This window comes from Schistosoma mansoni (assembly GCF_000237925.1).
Source record: "Schistosoma mansoni, WGS project CABG00000000 data, chromosome 3 unplaced supercontig 0124, strain Puerto Rico, whole genome shotgun sequence".
Taxonomy (NCBI): domain Eukaryota; kingdom Metazoa; phylum Platyhelminthes; class Trematoda; order Strigeidida; family Schistosomatidae; genus Schistosoma; species Schistosoma mansoni.
In genome coordinates, this window is record NW_017386010.1 from 955,560 (window position 1) to 970,791 (window position 15,232).

The window sequence follows — 15,232 nt, forward strand, 5'->3', positions numbered from 1 at the left end:
TCATCACCATCAATAGTATAGAGCCTGGTACATGTGTGAGTTGACCTATGTTGCCATACCAGATTAGCGTAACGAGATTAAAGTAACAAAATACATTAAAATAATATAGTAGCAATAATATAAACAAAGACTAAACCTTGCAAGATAAAGAGTCAAGGTATTTGTGCCATTACAAACGACTTTGAACCATATCACCCAAAGTCACTAACCATTGATTATTGTTATTCCGCTGATACCAACTAGAGAGTTAAAAATTTACTAGCATAAGTCAGACCATAGACTGATAGCACGTTTTAATTTAACCCCCTCTGGCTTCTTTTTAACTCATACAAGATATATAGAACAAATAATAATAGAAAACAAAACAATAAATTTACAAAACTGAGGCATAAATGAATTTTTGTGAAAGGAAAACATGTCATTTCATTTCTTTTTCTTTTTATCGTGTTTATGTTTTTTCTGATATCCTGTACCATTATCGTCATTGGCATTCGATAAGAATTTATGTTCAATTAAGAGAAGGCGAGCAACATTGTTGATATGTTTGAATCGATCAGGTCCAAGTTGGATACCACCAAACCATCGACTTACCTAGAAAATAAAACATACAAACCACTAATGATAAAAAATAAACATTGTTTTGAATGTGAAGACATTTAGACGACTAAAGAAATAAGGTTTAGTTAGGTATTTCAAATGAATCTCAACTTGTAGATGATACAGAACGATGTATTAGTTAAGAAGTAGATCTTTGCAAAGAATATGTCATACAGATAAAAATAAATCAAAAACCACTTGGATGGAATTCAGGAAAACTTGTAATTTACTTTTTCAAATGTCCAGAGTGACTGAAAAAAATATCTCATTCCTCCTTACCTCCAATCACTCGATATAAACTTTGTGGACGAGTTAAAAGCTGCTAACTGACCAAATATCACCTGCTATGAATACAGCAAAACTACGGATTTTATAGTCCTAAGACCTTAATTATTACTCATGTGTAACAAGAATTATTTTGTGGGCCTACAATACAGATTATTCTCAACGAATTTCACCTGTTTTCTATTTCATTCGTTTTCTTATATTCTATGCTGTCCTGTCTCTCAAGGTAGAGATTAGATTGTATGTAACAAGGAGGTTCAAACTAATATTGCCTTTGGAGAGATATTAAAAGCTTTATGAGCAGCCTATGCTCCTGTACGAGGGGTAACAGGCGTAAGTAAGTAAAGTAAGTCTTTATAAAAGGCTGGTGTTCCGTTTCTTATTGTCTAAATGGGTCAACAGCAACTGAAGTGTAATTGTAAGGGAACTGTTTGACTTCCACTTCATAAATGTAAGACAAATTATCATTTTATTACAACTTACTCTCGGAGGAAGCAGCTTTCCAGTGCTTCCAAGTTTCAAAATGTTTGTCATGACTGTCGTGATTTAAATGAAATATTAAAGGTGCGCTGCACTCCCTTTAAACGAGAAAATGTTACCTCGGAAATGGTCTGTATTATAGTCTAGATTGATCATAAAGAGTGAGGTAGTTAAGTGGATAAACCATTTGACTTATTGAAGAAGTCTCATTTGCCTTATTGGGTTGGCTTGACGAGATAAAATGTGGAATAACATTTCTAATGGTGTAAAATATGTTCGCTTCACCCTTGAATAACCGCCAATATTAAATACAATATTTCAGTGATAACACTCACCATAACCGCTACATTTTCAATTCCTGATAATGTAAGCAAATGTAATAGTCGACCACCTGCATGTGTTTCTCCATCATCGTCACAGTCAGCTTCTTTGGAGGAGATACGCCAAGCTAAGATATTATGAGTAGCTGTAGCAACTTTTCTGTCCATAAGTAGTGTTGATATGAAAAGGGATACTTCACCACGGGTCGAAGCACGTGCACAATGAGCCTACACAGTCAACCAACATAGTCGATATTAGTATTTTAATAATACCACTCATATTGATCAATATTATTTTATCTCAAAAAGCATCTCACAATTAAACGGAATTTTAGCCGATTCATGGATCAAATGTCATAAGTTATCTAGCAAAATGTGATTAATAGCTGATTGCACCAACCTTTAATTCGGTGTTAAGTTGCCCCCAAATGCCCTGATACGGCCAAGAGTGGAGAGAGTCAGCTCTCCCTCACGAAATACCCTCACATGGCCACGTGCATACAACCACTGACAGGGAAGTCTTACTGCCTTCTCCTAGCGGGGGTGTTGTTTAATAATTTGAGAGAACGAAAAGCGAATATCCGGCGCTTTAACAGGGTTGATGAACACAGAGGTTCCACCTAGGGGAGTTGGAGAACCCTGATTCCAAACCAATGTTGCACATGGGTCCCAGGATCAAAAAATATATTTCCGTATGTATACTCTCTTGAAATATTCTGAAGAAACTATAACATACAAGTTAACGAAAAGATCAAAAGGAAAAAGTCTCAACATACGTAATGTTACATAAAACATCAGATAACCAAAAGCCTGTATATTACGTTGTTTCAACTCTGATAATCATTCGTAAAATTAGTCCTATTCCCAAACTGAACATACTAAAGTGCATATGCTAAGTTTATGGAAGCAAGGATACATGTTGTAATAAGTAACTACTAAGTGAGAAAAAAACAGAAAACGACGATGACGATAATGGAACTACCTGCGAAAATAATTGGGAATTCTTGTAACCACTGGATAAGGTAAGTTAATTTCCCGTCAACTGATATTACCAAATGAGAAGCTAACAGAAAGTAAATAAACTTTAAAATGTTTTCGGAACCAAAATAATAGAGGTATAATTGTTTTATGCTAATCTCTTGAGAGGTTTTGCAAATAAAAACAATAAATAACATTTTTTGCCAGATACTTAGACCAAAACAATCCATTATCACCTATTTATTTCCTTAACTATTTTAAGAGTATTTCCATCTTACACCTTGCATCCTTAACACTTCAAAATTAGTTGGCACAAAATAGAAATGTAGAACAATCTTGTGCCAGTCATCAGCTATAATTAACATAGATCCTGCCACAAATGTCCGTTAGTGTAATATCAACGAATATGTCAGAACAGTAGTAATAGTAATAGTATTAGTGGCTGTAGGAAAGAGAATGTAATTTAAAAAGAATCAGTTTGCGTAATAAGACATATAAGATAATTTCGAAACTTTAAAGCTACAGGAAAACACAGAGTAAATGTACATGCTCCATTGGACCAACTCTGAGAGATGTCACCCAAAGAATAATCATGAATCTTTAGTCCAAAAAACCAACATGCCAGTGATAATCAATGAGCAAATAGCTAATATCTAATGAATACTTGTGGTTACGTAGGTACCTATTGATAAACGGTACTATGGTTTGAAACAATCACTTTTAGTGAAAATATTATCGTACGTCGCAACGAAAGTATAGTTTGATATGAAATATATATCGACTTCTTTAATCGCTAAGACAGTTACCTGGAAAATACTTTTACGATCTAAAAGCGATTCACCATGATAAATCTCTGGTACTTTTGAGTTTAAAGCAAATGGGAAAATCTGGGGAGATATGTCAAGATGAGATTTTACTGAAGGCACTGATACAACCGAACTTGATTGTTTGTGATTTTCCGACACAGACTGTGATGGTGCTTTGACTTCATGAATGGTTAGATTTTCAGTACTCGAAGGCAAATAATTACACATGAATGATCGAATAGTCTCAACCAACATATAAACAACTGTGGAACCAAGTGAAGACGAGACTACAAGCTGCAGTTGTTTTTCGAGTTCACCGAGAATATCATACTTAAGCCAAGGCGCGTGCAATCTGAAAGCATAGATGATAACATCACAGTACGAACTCATATTTTACTGGATTGGTCGAAGGATAGCCGGGGACTTGCTGGAACTTCAAGATAATTTGTTCCTTGTTAGCAGTATCACCCATTTTTGATTGGATCCTTATCTCGTAGACTCTACTACTCCATACAATTAGCAGTAAAATTACTTGTTCTCAGGCTCCAAGATAAAGAATTCTTCTTCATATATAGCAGAGAGAACTTCTATTTCTTCTGCTGCTTCGGTGGAATCATACAGCTGACCAGTTGGGAGGTTCATTCACGCAAATCGTTTTGCTCCTACTTCTAAATTTATAATATATAAACACATGAGTAGTGACGAACTGTTCAAACGAAAAATAGACGAACATACCTACTTCTCAACCTCAACATCAAATTACTTTTGTGAAAAAATTCTAATCAGAAAACTCAACTAGATGATTTTGTCACTGGTAAATGAAGACTGGATTTTAAACAAGTTAACATTAAAGGACGGAATAATTGTTTAACTGACTGAATTATATCTTTGCCAGATTAAAAATACTGGCCAATTTATCACCAAATACATAATACTGATTTACACTGATAACGTCAAAATACAGCAAGTGGCTGGGGATGCTCAGGCACGTAGACTTCAGTCCGAAATCAACATCCTGTTAAACTGGTCTTCTATGTGAAAAACTTTAACAATGGAGCTGCGTCACACTGCGTACCGGGTATACAAATAGCACCAACTACAAAATTAAATCTCCATCCCATCAGTATTAAATTACAAAGACCTAGGAATCATAGCGAATTATCTTTAAAAGGCTTCGGCTCACTACTATTTGATTGAAGTCAAAACAGCGACGGCATTAAAGTTAATAAAGTGAGACAAAACTATGTTTAAGACTGTTCACATGGCTTTAACGATAACCAAACCGAAAAATATGTACAGGTCATAGGCCTCTGGTTGAAAGACGACTAATACCTTGCAATGAGCGCAAAGGATTATTACGAAGTATGTATTTGTTTAGTCCATGAGATACACGCTTCACACTAAAAGGGGTCTAAGAGATGAAACGGTTTTACACAATCCTATAGTAAGTGGAAAAGGCCTAATTACTACTCACTAGACACTAGGTGACTTCGTCCCATATAAGGACAACTAGAAGGACAATACGAGTGGGTTCAAAAGCTAGACAACCAAAATCGCCGTAGTGTACAGGTCTCCCCATTGAGTAACCAGAACTAGAAACCTACTACCGTAAGAACTAGCTAGTTGGGGAGAAGACTAGGTGAGTACAGAATGATATTGAGAAAGAACCAAGCCTATGGGATGCTACTCCTACAGCACAAACGTGAGAACTAACCGCAATCAACGTGGTCGTTGAAAAATTAATGCAGATATTTCTAGGGGAGTACTTTTTCTACAATAAATTGTGCTGAAGGTTGTACTCACTGTGACTTTGAGCCATCAGAAAGTCAGTCAGTCGGCTACAACGTAGGACCAGGCACATATATGCATCGGTCCAAGTTGCCATACCTCGTTAGCACAACAAGATGAACACCAGAAAGTAACAAATTGAAGTCCTCGACGTTTTAGTCCCAAAGTAGGTGACAAATGAGAACCATTGACATATTTCTACGTTAACCGCACATCTTAAGGGACGCCGCATTTATTTTGGTCATATTTGCTTTCATTTTCTTCTTTTTGCGAGGGTATTATTTACGAAATAGTGTACGGTAAGCAGTGTTTTCGGAAACAGCGACAGACGTTCTCATGGTATAACTTCGATTACAAACTTATGAAATCGTAAAGACGTGTCAATTAACATATAAGACATTTTATTACAAGTAGATTCTCTTACGGAGAAATACAACGTTCGGCCTTCAGTAAGCTTACGTCTTGCCTGAAGGAGCTTCGTGTGCTGGGACATGTGAGGTGCAGAATATGATAAACCGACAAAGATAAAAGCGAGCCAAAAACTTAGCAAGCACAAAGAATGCACTTGCATTTATTGACGAGTGTCATCGACGACTATCACATAACACAAGCGTGGGTACGGCTAATTTATGGATGACCTTACCCAAACAACCAATAAAGTGGAAGTAAGGGCGAACAAAGGGGAAATGAAGCGGACGGAAGCGAAAGTAAAAATGAAATGTCGACTCCCCCATTCCGTCGTGTATTTGAGGGAAATTAGTAGACAATTGTACGTACAATTATACGTAACTTACATATTCGAATAAACCGCATTCCGTAGTTATATTTTCCAAAGATTCTACAAAATAATGCACGGTTAAATTACATTGAGGAATATTATCATTAACCCAAGCAATAAAATATGAAGACAGGCATTTTTATTTGATGCATATATATTATTTTTTTGTATGTTTAGCTAAAGTGTTCCGACATGCTTGGTGGCCATCACAAATAACTTACGTGATGCAAGTGAGCGACGTGCTCTCTGCTTTTTAAGTTCCTTATAACTATTTACCTTGTTAGTCCTCCAACATGATTCCAAGCAAAGTCACTGAGAGAGCTCGTAGACGTAGGGCAACTGTTAACTTGTCAAGTGTCCTTGGCTATCATAGATCTATCTATAACAGACGGTGGAATAAATCACGGACAGCTTTCATGATGAGACATAACTTGATTTTGTTTAGTAACTTTGCTAATTAAAGCACAATTACAGGTAACTGACTTCGACAGTGATTTATGTAGAAATGATGGCAGTTAACAGAGAAATCAATTGTCATGAGATTCATTCCACTGTAATACCTTCCACAAGCTTTACCAATGAAATGCTTCTGGAAGATAATGGTACGTGCATGAAGTTAATACGTTAATAAATCTTTTATAGAATGTTATAACGTCAATTTGGGCTCTCACAAGTCCGTAAATCGTAATGAGCAGATCAACAAGATATTAATGAATTTAATGACAACAACCTCTCTGAGTACTCGACATGCTGATCGGATTCTGAACGATTTTCGAGTTCTTCTTCCAGACTTACCGACCAGCACCAGAAGTCTCATGAGGACGTGCTGCCTTATGAAGCAGCGCTAAAACGACCTCCACACTGTCCACTTACTTATTAGGATTAAATGAAGATTAGAAATTAGTATGAGGAATCAGGATCACGGTTAAGAGTTGAACGTTAGAGTTAAGAACTAGATTCAGGCTTTACATCGCGAACTGACGTCCATTGTAAGGTCAAAATCTGAATTAATCAAGTAGGCGAATTTCGCGCCAAACCCTGAATCTACATGCTTCATCCATAAACTAGCTAATCAGATACATGAAACCAGAAATTATTAATGTAAGGTTCCAAGTGCAATAGTGAAAGGACATACGGATCGGAGTTAGCAATTCCAGGGCCATGATGACTTATTGTTCAATGTCATTGTCTCGAGCATATGTAGACTAACAAACTGCTCTGTATTCGGGACTTCATTTTAGTTTGAGGTTACAGGTCCTTAATATTGTGTATTGAAGTTATTTTCACATCTTGGATGCACTAATCCTAATGAACTTAAAAGTTTCTCGAAGTTCAATATCGCCTAGGTGTGGCTGGGTGATTTTGTTCTGTAAATCAGTAACGTAGATGATCTGTGCTAAATGACAGATAACTTGCCCGGGTTGAACGGGAATGGTGTGATCAGCCATCTAACATCCAACTCACACAATGCGATTAGTAACTAACGTGGACTAAACTTTTGTCGTAACAATGTACTATGGCTACTTTGATGGCCGCGCAACACAAGCAACATTATTACAGAAATGTATTAAATGGGTTAGGTACAGGTAAGAGAGTATGATTACTACCTCATGGAACAGTTATCCGTAGTTAAACTCAACTCGATTTCGTGCAACGAACCTTCCTCCAGCAACGTTAGTCATTGACGGTCTAACTAAAAATGAATCAACGATAGTACTAAACCGAATGTGATATAGGACATCATTCCAGCATGCAATGCACGTCCGGTGTAACGCAGTCAGATGTGGCAAATAAAAAATACAACCACAGCGTAATCTAGTCGTCTAACAAAAAATACATCATAACTTAACAAATTCGGAGACTACATGAACCTAAACATGACAGTTATTCCAGTTGATGATACATGGATACGTTGAAATAAAATCCACTCGAACAGTTTATGGTGTGGAATTAACTGATGTGAGTCAGTTGTCCTTGACCTTGATGAAGGTCAATGAACTGCTGACATTCGGTGGTGTAAATGTCGGATTGTTTGGCTAGGGCTCAGCGACACTTCGATGGCCCTACAATTCCATGTTAGTAGATAATAAGACCTATTTCTATGAAGTTATTTGGTAAATGATTATTACAATTCAAATATAACGAAATTATACTTTATTCAAGTTCCGGAAGAGGCGGCAACCACAGAGAAATAATCGGTCTGATATTCCTTAGTAGCCCAGATTAGTATCGCTTGACATTTATGGAGAATGAATGCCAAACATTATTTACTGTCAAACCCTCCAGTAGTTTTAGGTCAGGTAGCAGCTCTTGTGAATGCTCTTCTTATGTAACCATCTACAGAGGTTTGTTGTTGTCTGAAGGGATCAGAGTTGACGAACTGAGGTTTTCTGACAGGTTTTTGGAGTGACTTAATATAACTCTTAACATTCTAGGTTACTGCCACCAATTTACAGCTTTCCGTATAGATTTAAACAAGCGGCATAAGACTTGCTTTAAAATCAGATAATTGCATGGGATAAGGAGAGCCACATTAACATAAAAACAGACACTAAAGAAAGAATCCAAGTGCAAACTTATCAAAATAAATTTCAGTGTTCAGTTGCTTAGATTGTAGTCATTAGGTCACTACACATAGTATAGATGAACGCTTGTAATAAGAGACTATAAAAAACAGACAGATCATGCCTACTTCATCCACTTCCAGAAAGTAAGGAGGTTTTTAGTGGACGTCGTTATATTATTACCTATACGACTATCATGAGATACGACTGCCAATTTAGATCTGCTGACTCATACGACCAGACTAATGACGCATACATCAGTACAAGCAGCCTGGACTTCCTATTGAACCTTTTTCTGCCTAGTCCTACCGGTTAAGTCAAAAGCGTCAATCTCAGCCTCTGTGATACGAAACCTGTATTTCAAAGATACTGGGTTTTTATATATGCAAATCAAACCACATCACACCATAAATGAGAAAATAACAATCATACAAGATCAAGGCGAAATGTTGCCGTGAACGCGAAACTGTGACTAACAGAATGGTAATAGTTTAAGAATAGTAATTCATATAACAGTAACCATCAGGTCGAATAAAAGCTTATAAGGGAAGGAATATGAATGTACATATAATATAGTTACTGAATAGTCAAAAAATAAGAATATTCGTACAACATTTTGTCCATAAATAATTCCTAACGATCACCATTTATTTATTCTCACCTAAATATGAAAAACATTTAACGGTAAATTAATCCCCAAAGTAAATAGTTCATCGAGTTTTCAAAATTTATGATGGCCTTATTGATTTCACTGGACACACCCCAGCTCAAGGCGCTCGGTCACGCATCATCACCAGATCACGAGCGGGCATGCTATGCTACGCATCCCTTGCAAATACTAGCTATCTTAGACCAAACGCTTCTTGACACATCGATTGGTTTCCAAACATATCTTCTAACTCCTTTATTTCTGACTTCTGATTTGACTGGGACAATATACTTTGATCGTAAAGGTCTTACGTGTGAGGGCACTTTTCTTTGCTACTAGAATAATGAAGCCGATTGAGAATCGTAGATTTGCTATGATGTAAATACCCTAATGTATAATATCTCAATTGGAAGTCACATCATTGTCTATACTGACTCGTACTACTTGAAAGTCAGTGGTTGATTTTAAGGACTTCTGAAGAAAACAATCCAACTGAGGGCAGAATGATATATTTAACATGAAAAGAAATAAGTTACTTAGAGTGACCACACTTGCATGGCTGAGCCATTCCATACCGATTCAGTGTTCCGCGTTTATTTCTAACTTTAGGTGTTAAATGTTGAATGCACATCTCATATATTATATGTCCAGCTTCAGAGATCGTTTTATTAGAGACCAATACCACCATTAACTATAAGTGACTGGTTTCCCATCTCCAACATTTATTTAGCCTAGCTGTGGTCAATTTAAATAGATCAAACTTTACTAACATTCAAAGAGTGATTACACGACATAGTTCATTCGTGCATTGCTGAAATATATAGAAGACGAGAATGAATAATCCACTTCTAGGTCTTCGGAAGGGAGAAAAGTTTAAGTGTATGGAAAGAATGAGCACTTTCTATTGTTGAAGAATAGGAAGAGCATAGAATCAACCACACTTCCTTGTAGAGCCTGAACAACGATATTAACAGGCTTACAGTGGTGAGATTGAAGGCGAAAAGTTTAAGTAAACCACGTTGAAAATACTTAAATTAGACGGTAAAGGGGTCTTGTACGCCAAACGGGGAAAGAATTAGGAGAATTTTGTGTGAGAAACTGTCTAAGGCATTATCAAAATAAAAATATAGAATGATCACTGATTAAGCGACATCTTTTTTTATGAGTAGTTTGATCAAACATTTTCAAGCGCGATGTGAAGCAGGAGTATTTTGTCATAAACACATGTTGAGAAGGGTCAATACGGATTGCCTCAAGCAGGGGTGCTAACGAACATCGGTGGGTGATTTCTTTCATGATTTTTAACAGCACAAAAGTCATCTGAATAGGGCTATAGTAAGTAACATCGCTACTTGATCGTGTCTTGAATCTGCAAGCATTAAATGATTTTTTCCATACATACGGAGAGATTCCATAACCCATGAAAAGATTGAGCATTTTTAAGCAGAATTACAGAAGCTCTCCCGCACCGCACTTCAAGAACGGTGTAGGAATCCCGTCAGGTTCACTGTCGTAGGACTTTTCGAGGACAGTTAGGTTCCGCTTATTGTTGGCGAATGCAAAAGGACTTGTGGATAAAAATTCAGCCGTCAAAATTGACAAAAAGTTAATGAGAAGTTTCGCCTTTTTTTGGCGTTGCATTGCCAGAACTGGTCGTTGGATCGATCACAATGTTGCCGTTAATCATGAGGAATGTATTTTTGTTAGGAGAATTCGAGTCTACAAGGGATGTGAACATCTGATGTATCGATACGTCATGGTATTCGCTACTAGAAGGTCTTTTATCTACATTCGAAACATACTCATATCAAGATGAATAATTTCTGTCAATTAAGTTGGGTATGCTTAGAGGCGTATACAAGTAATGGTGTTCGCTGTAGCAGTGGTTTAACTCCAGATTTCTCTTGAATGACTTAAAAGTGTCTTATTTCAGCGTTGTAAGTGATATGTCGGTGTTATTTGTAGTGAGGTACGTTTCCCATGTTAGGCATCGAAAATGAGTTTCAGTGCGCTTCCGCGCTACTTGATTATACTCCGGAACTCCGTTTCAACTTCAGCGTCTGATAACGTAGTAGTTGAAGAATAAATCACTCTCAATACGACTGAATTGTCACTCATAAGACTCATTACCGACTTCAACTGCGATTGGGTCGGATTCCATTGTATATGTCAAGTCAAATACATTATTTTTCCTAGTCGGCTTTTGAACCTGTCGGACACATTCACAATGTACTATTGCTTGTGAAATTGTCCTGGTACCAAAGCTGGATTCCATTAAGTGTTTGATAGATCGAAATATCTCCCATCGGTTTTGGATGTGTATGGCTTATAAGAAACAACGAAAATATGTTTGCTAATAACTTTTCGAAGCTAGTATGTGGATGAACTAAACGGCATACACATCACACTAGTAGATGTTTTTTCAGTCCACAGTAGTCCAGGTGTGGCCATAAATGATTGCACCCTCTCTCCTTCCATAAAATCTATTTGATTGAAAGAGTTGTCAGACGTGAACGATTTGCACCACTTTTCCCGTAAAGTGTACGAAGAGTTCAAGGGTTAAAGAGAGAATGGGGGATGATCGAAAGAATGAGAAACTGAAAGGTATGATGAAAAAGCAGGTTGGGGAAAAGACCATAAGTAGTAGTTCTATACTCATACATTTTATTAAGGTAAGAGTTGTGTTTTGAAGGGCAGTAAGTTCAGCAATCTTGTCATTATTTGTAATGTAGTTTACTGTTGTTGGTATATGATTCGGGTTTTTACAGAATGAGGCAGCAAATAAACAAACCATAACATTCTGGTTTCGTTCTGTAGATTTGTTGCTTCGAGGGCATCTTAGTTATATACGGAGTTAAATAACACTATCAAACAACACTTTTTGAGTAAGACAAAGCTCTTCAGAGTTAATATACAGTTGTAGTGGCATCGGACCGTAACCACTCGACCTCTGAAGCCGAGCATATAATCACTGGAAAAGATTTATATTCAGTAGATTGAATGGCATGACCCAGCCTCGCAGAAGTGGTCATTCTGTATAACTTGTCTCTACTAACACTAAATACATTGTGCTATGTTTAGTCTAGACGTGTTCTTTACAAACATACCACTTTTAGTTATTATTGTCGTTTTTGGGGTGGTTAGAAAGATAGTTTCACTCAAAGTCGCCCGCTGTTTCATATCAACGACCTTGAACGGCCTGGCATTAGGTGACCATTATGTATTTTAGTTGCCGTGGATTTATTGAATGTTCATTGTGTTGCATGAATTTTAAGTAAACTCATATGTAAGTAATGTTTTCGCTGCAGTAACCTCGCAAAGTCATTGCGAAAAAATTAATTTTCTGTTTTGCAGTGTACCCGTTCTCTCAGTTGTTGCTTCGTAACTTCATCTGGAATATTTAAACGCTCCACTGAACCTCACCGCATTTGCTTAAAAATTGATAAGGTTCAGAAAACAGAGTGTTAGGAATGATATAACAGTTCTAGATATGTGACGTTTGCGTGAATTGCTGTCTTACGCATGGATTATGATGAAATATCAAACAACAGGTACGTTTTAAGTTTCCACCTTGAAGGTTAGTAATGCTTTATTTAGTTAGTAAGCTATTATTGCAACGAATGACTAATTTTCAATAAATACTCAGTGCTTTCGGAAGAACTTCATGTTCAAGAGATATTTCAGTCTCAATGTACAATCCTGAACAGGTGTTCCGGAAGGTGAGCTGAATTCGATAGTGCGCTAAATGAGTCTCAAAACATAGGGAAGGGGTACGTTTATCCCTTCTCGGACTACCCATAATCAATACATTCATGTCAAAAGTTGCTGAAGGACGTGTGGTTTAAATATTGTCCCCAGGGGATTAAGAAAACTTTTGGCCGGTCATGTTACAATCGGAAACAATAGATGAGGTAGCAGAAAGTATTGAGGATCGAACTGGTAAGCAGGTCGCTGCTGCCGATGTGAAGACTACGAGGGTCCAACCCTCTACATGTAAGTGTATTTAGGCATACTTCAGATTGTTTCAAAATAACACAACAATTCCATTCCCCAGACGAAGCAAACGGTATGCGCATATCCAACGAAGCCAAAGAACACACGAACAACAGATTGATGAGAAATAGGGTGAGGGCTTTGTGATGCTAGTGAAGAGAAAAGTCGGCACTTCTTACTCAGGAATCGTTATCAACGAGGTACGGCCTTAGTTTCTCCAGTTCGTGCTTTTGTGTAGTCTGCCTTACCATATAAAACGTGTCTCAGAATATAAGCAAACGTGCAGAAGTGATGGGAACTGTTTACTACAGGAAGTTCTTTTTGAATATGGAGCTGTGAAGATTAATGTGTTTTTGATCATGAATCGATTGATGTTAGGCCACGACTGAAAACCTGGAGGCACTGGACAGCCGTTTCGTCCCATCGTGGGACTCCTCAGCAGTGCGCATCCACGATCCCACTCGAGAGATTCTTAAGTTCATTGTATATATAACTTATAATCTAATCGTTATTCATCGTATATTAATTTTCCTTTACCAGTAGTAATAACGTATCAACGAACTTTCGTCCAATTTTTGTTCCTCGCTATATCTCAATTTCATGGGAAGACATACCGATAATCTTAACGGGTAACTGTGTCAGTTAAAAATAACTATGTGTTTGCTCCATCAGTGCACATTTTGCTGTGAGAACTCATAAGTACTGCATCAGTTTAAAATTTTCGCTGAAATATTGTGTCGTATTTACGTTTTTTCACTGTGACAGTATATTCGGGTCAATACTAACAAGATCTATGATACAATGTGAACTATCACCAAGCTTTCACAGGATCCGAGACGCTAGTTGTTGTAGTATAATTTTGCAGAGAACCTTACGGATTGCGCATACTTGTTATATTATAAATAATGCATTACATAAACATAGGGATGGTCAATATCAAACAGTCATCGTAAACTTGTAAATTGTTCTTCCACAAAGTTTTCCATAGGCAGAAATTCATTAAGTTGCTCACTGGTATAGAAAGGTTTCAGCCTGTCACTCAGTTGACAGAAACCATAAGTTGCATATCAGAAAACATGTGGACAGCTTCCAGCTTACTCAATGAAATTCTGCATAACAACAAATCAATTAAGAAACAAACGATTAAACTTCATTATCAGTGTCAAATTCAATAAGTAAATGGAATAGAGGCTGACAGAGTGTAGGTACAAGCGTCTTACTTGTTGTGAACAATGCCCTTCATTCTCCAACCCTCTTACAATTTGGTCAAATCGTTTAGTATTTGCAAACCAAATTGCAAGCATCAAATAAGTCGATTCAACAGCCTCAACTAGTAATACGAAACTTGAGAAAAAGCCAGTTACGACGTTTGTAACACTGACAGAAATTCATGGTTTACACACGATATGAAGTCACTGGACCACTGAATTTAGACAATAATCATCCATATGCATTAGAACTCCAGTTATAATTTGATCACTGGTTGCAGATTCTGTCTACAGAAATTCATTCCTTAACTGGATGACAGGCACATCATAAATTAGTATTCATTAACCACATAGTTCAGTTACCATGTTCGGATAAAAAAAGGCATCGTTTTACTCATGAAGAATATGTCACTTGTTAATGTAATGCAATAATGTATATATTCGGGAAGCGGGTAAAAAAAGGCCATCAGCGTCAATTATTACTCAGATAGTTTTTCTCGCTCAGATAACTTACGTAATAATATAACAGTTCCGTCAAAACCTATGATACTTATGATGGTTAGAACTGTTTATGATTGTATAGTATTGTTCGAGGCTTCCTTACGAACCAAACCACCATTCTCATCAGACTACAAGCGAGCCTCGCAGTCCTACATGCTAAGATGGAATATAAATCACTCACATACAGTCACGAACTTAAAAACCTTTAACAGTCTGGATCGAAATGTCCAGTTTGATCACTGATTCAACTGAAATAATATTTGGCACTTTATTTTTACGCGACGA

At 37.0% G+C, this 15,232-nt stretch overlaps 1 protein-coding gene across 1 annotated transcript; it reads right to left on the reverse strand.

Moving 5' to 3' along the window:
- Positions 1 to 278: 278 nt before the first annotated feature.
- Smp_029370 (hypothetical protein) lies at positions 279 to 4,137 on the reverse strand. Its single transcript, XM_018791279.1, has 5 exons — positions 3,999 to 4,137; positions 3,853 to 3,966; positions 3,467 to 3,818; positions 1,698 to 1,910; positions 279 to 591 (listed from the first exon to the last, which is right to left on the reverse strand). The coding sequence occupies exons 1-5, from the start codon at positions 4,106 to 4,108 to the stop codon at positions 424 to 426; spliced, it is 957 nt and encodes a 318-aa protein (XP_018645555.1). The 5' UTR covers positions 4,109 to 4,137; the 3' UTR covers positions 279 to 423.
- Positions 4,138 to 15,232: the final 11,095 nt, after the last annotated feature.

What these genes read in the sequence shown, in the direction of transcription:
- Smp_029370 (XM_018791279.1), bottom strand. Translation starts at nt 4,108, where the DNA reads ATGAACCTCCCAACTGGTCAGCTGTATGATTCCACCGAAGCAGCAGAA. An exon ending in ACCAATCCAGTAAAATATGA is followed by an intron (nt 3,819 to 3,852) that starts GTTCGTACTGTG and finishes CTATGCTTTCAG; the next exon opens with ATTGCACGCGCCTTGGCTTA. An exon ending in TTGAAAATGTAGCGGTTATG is followed by an intron (nt 592 to 1,697) that starts GTGAGTGTTATC and finishes TTTATTTTCTAG; the next exon opens with GTAAGTCGATGGTTTGGTGG.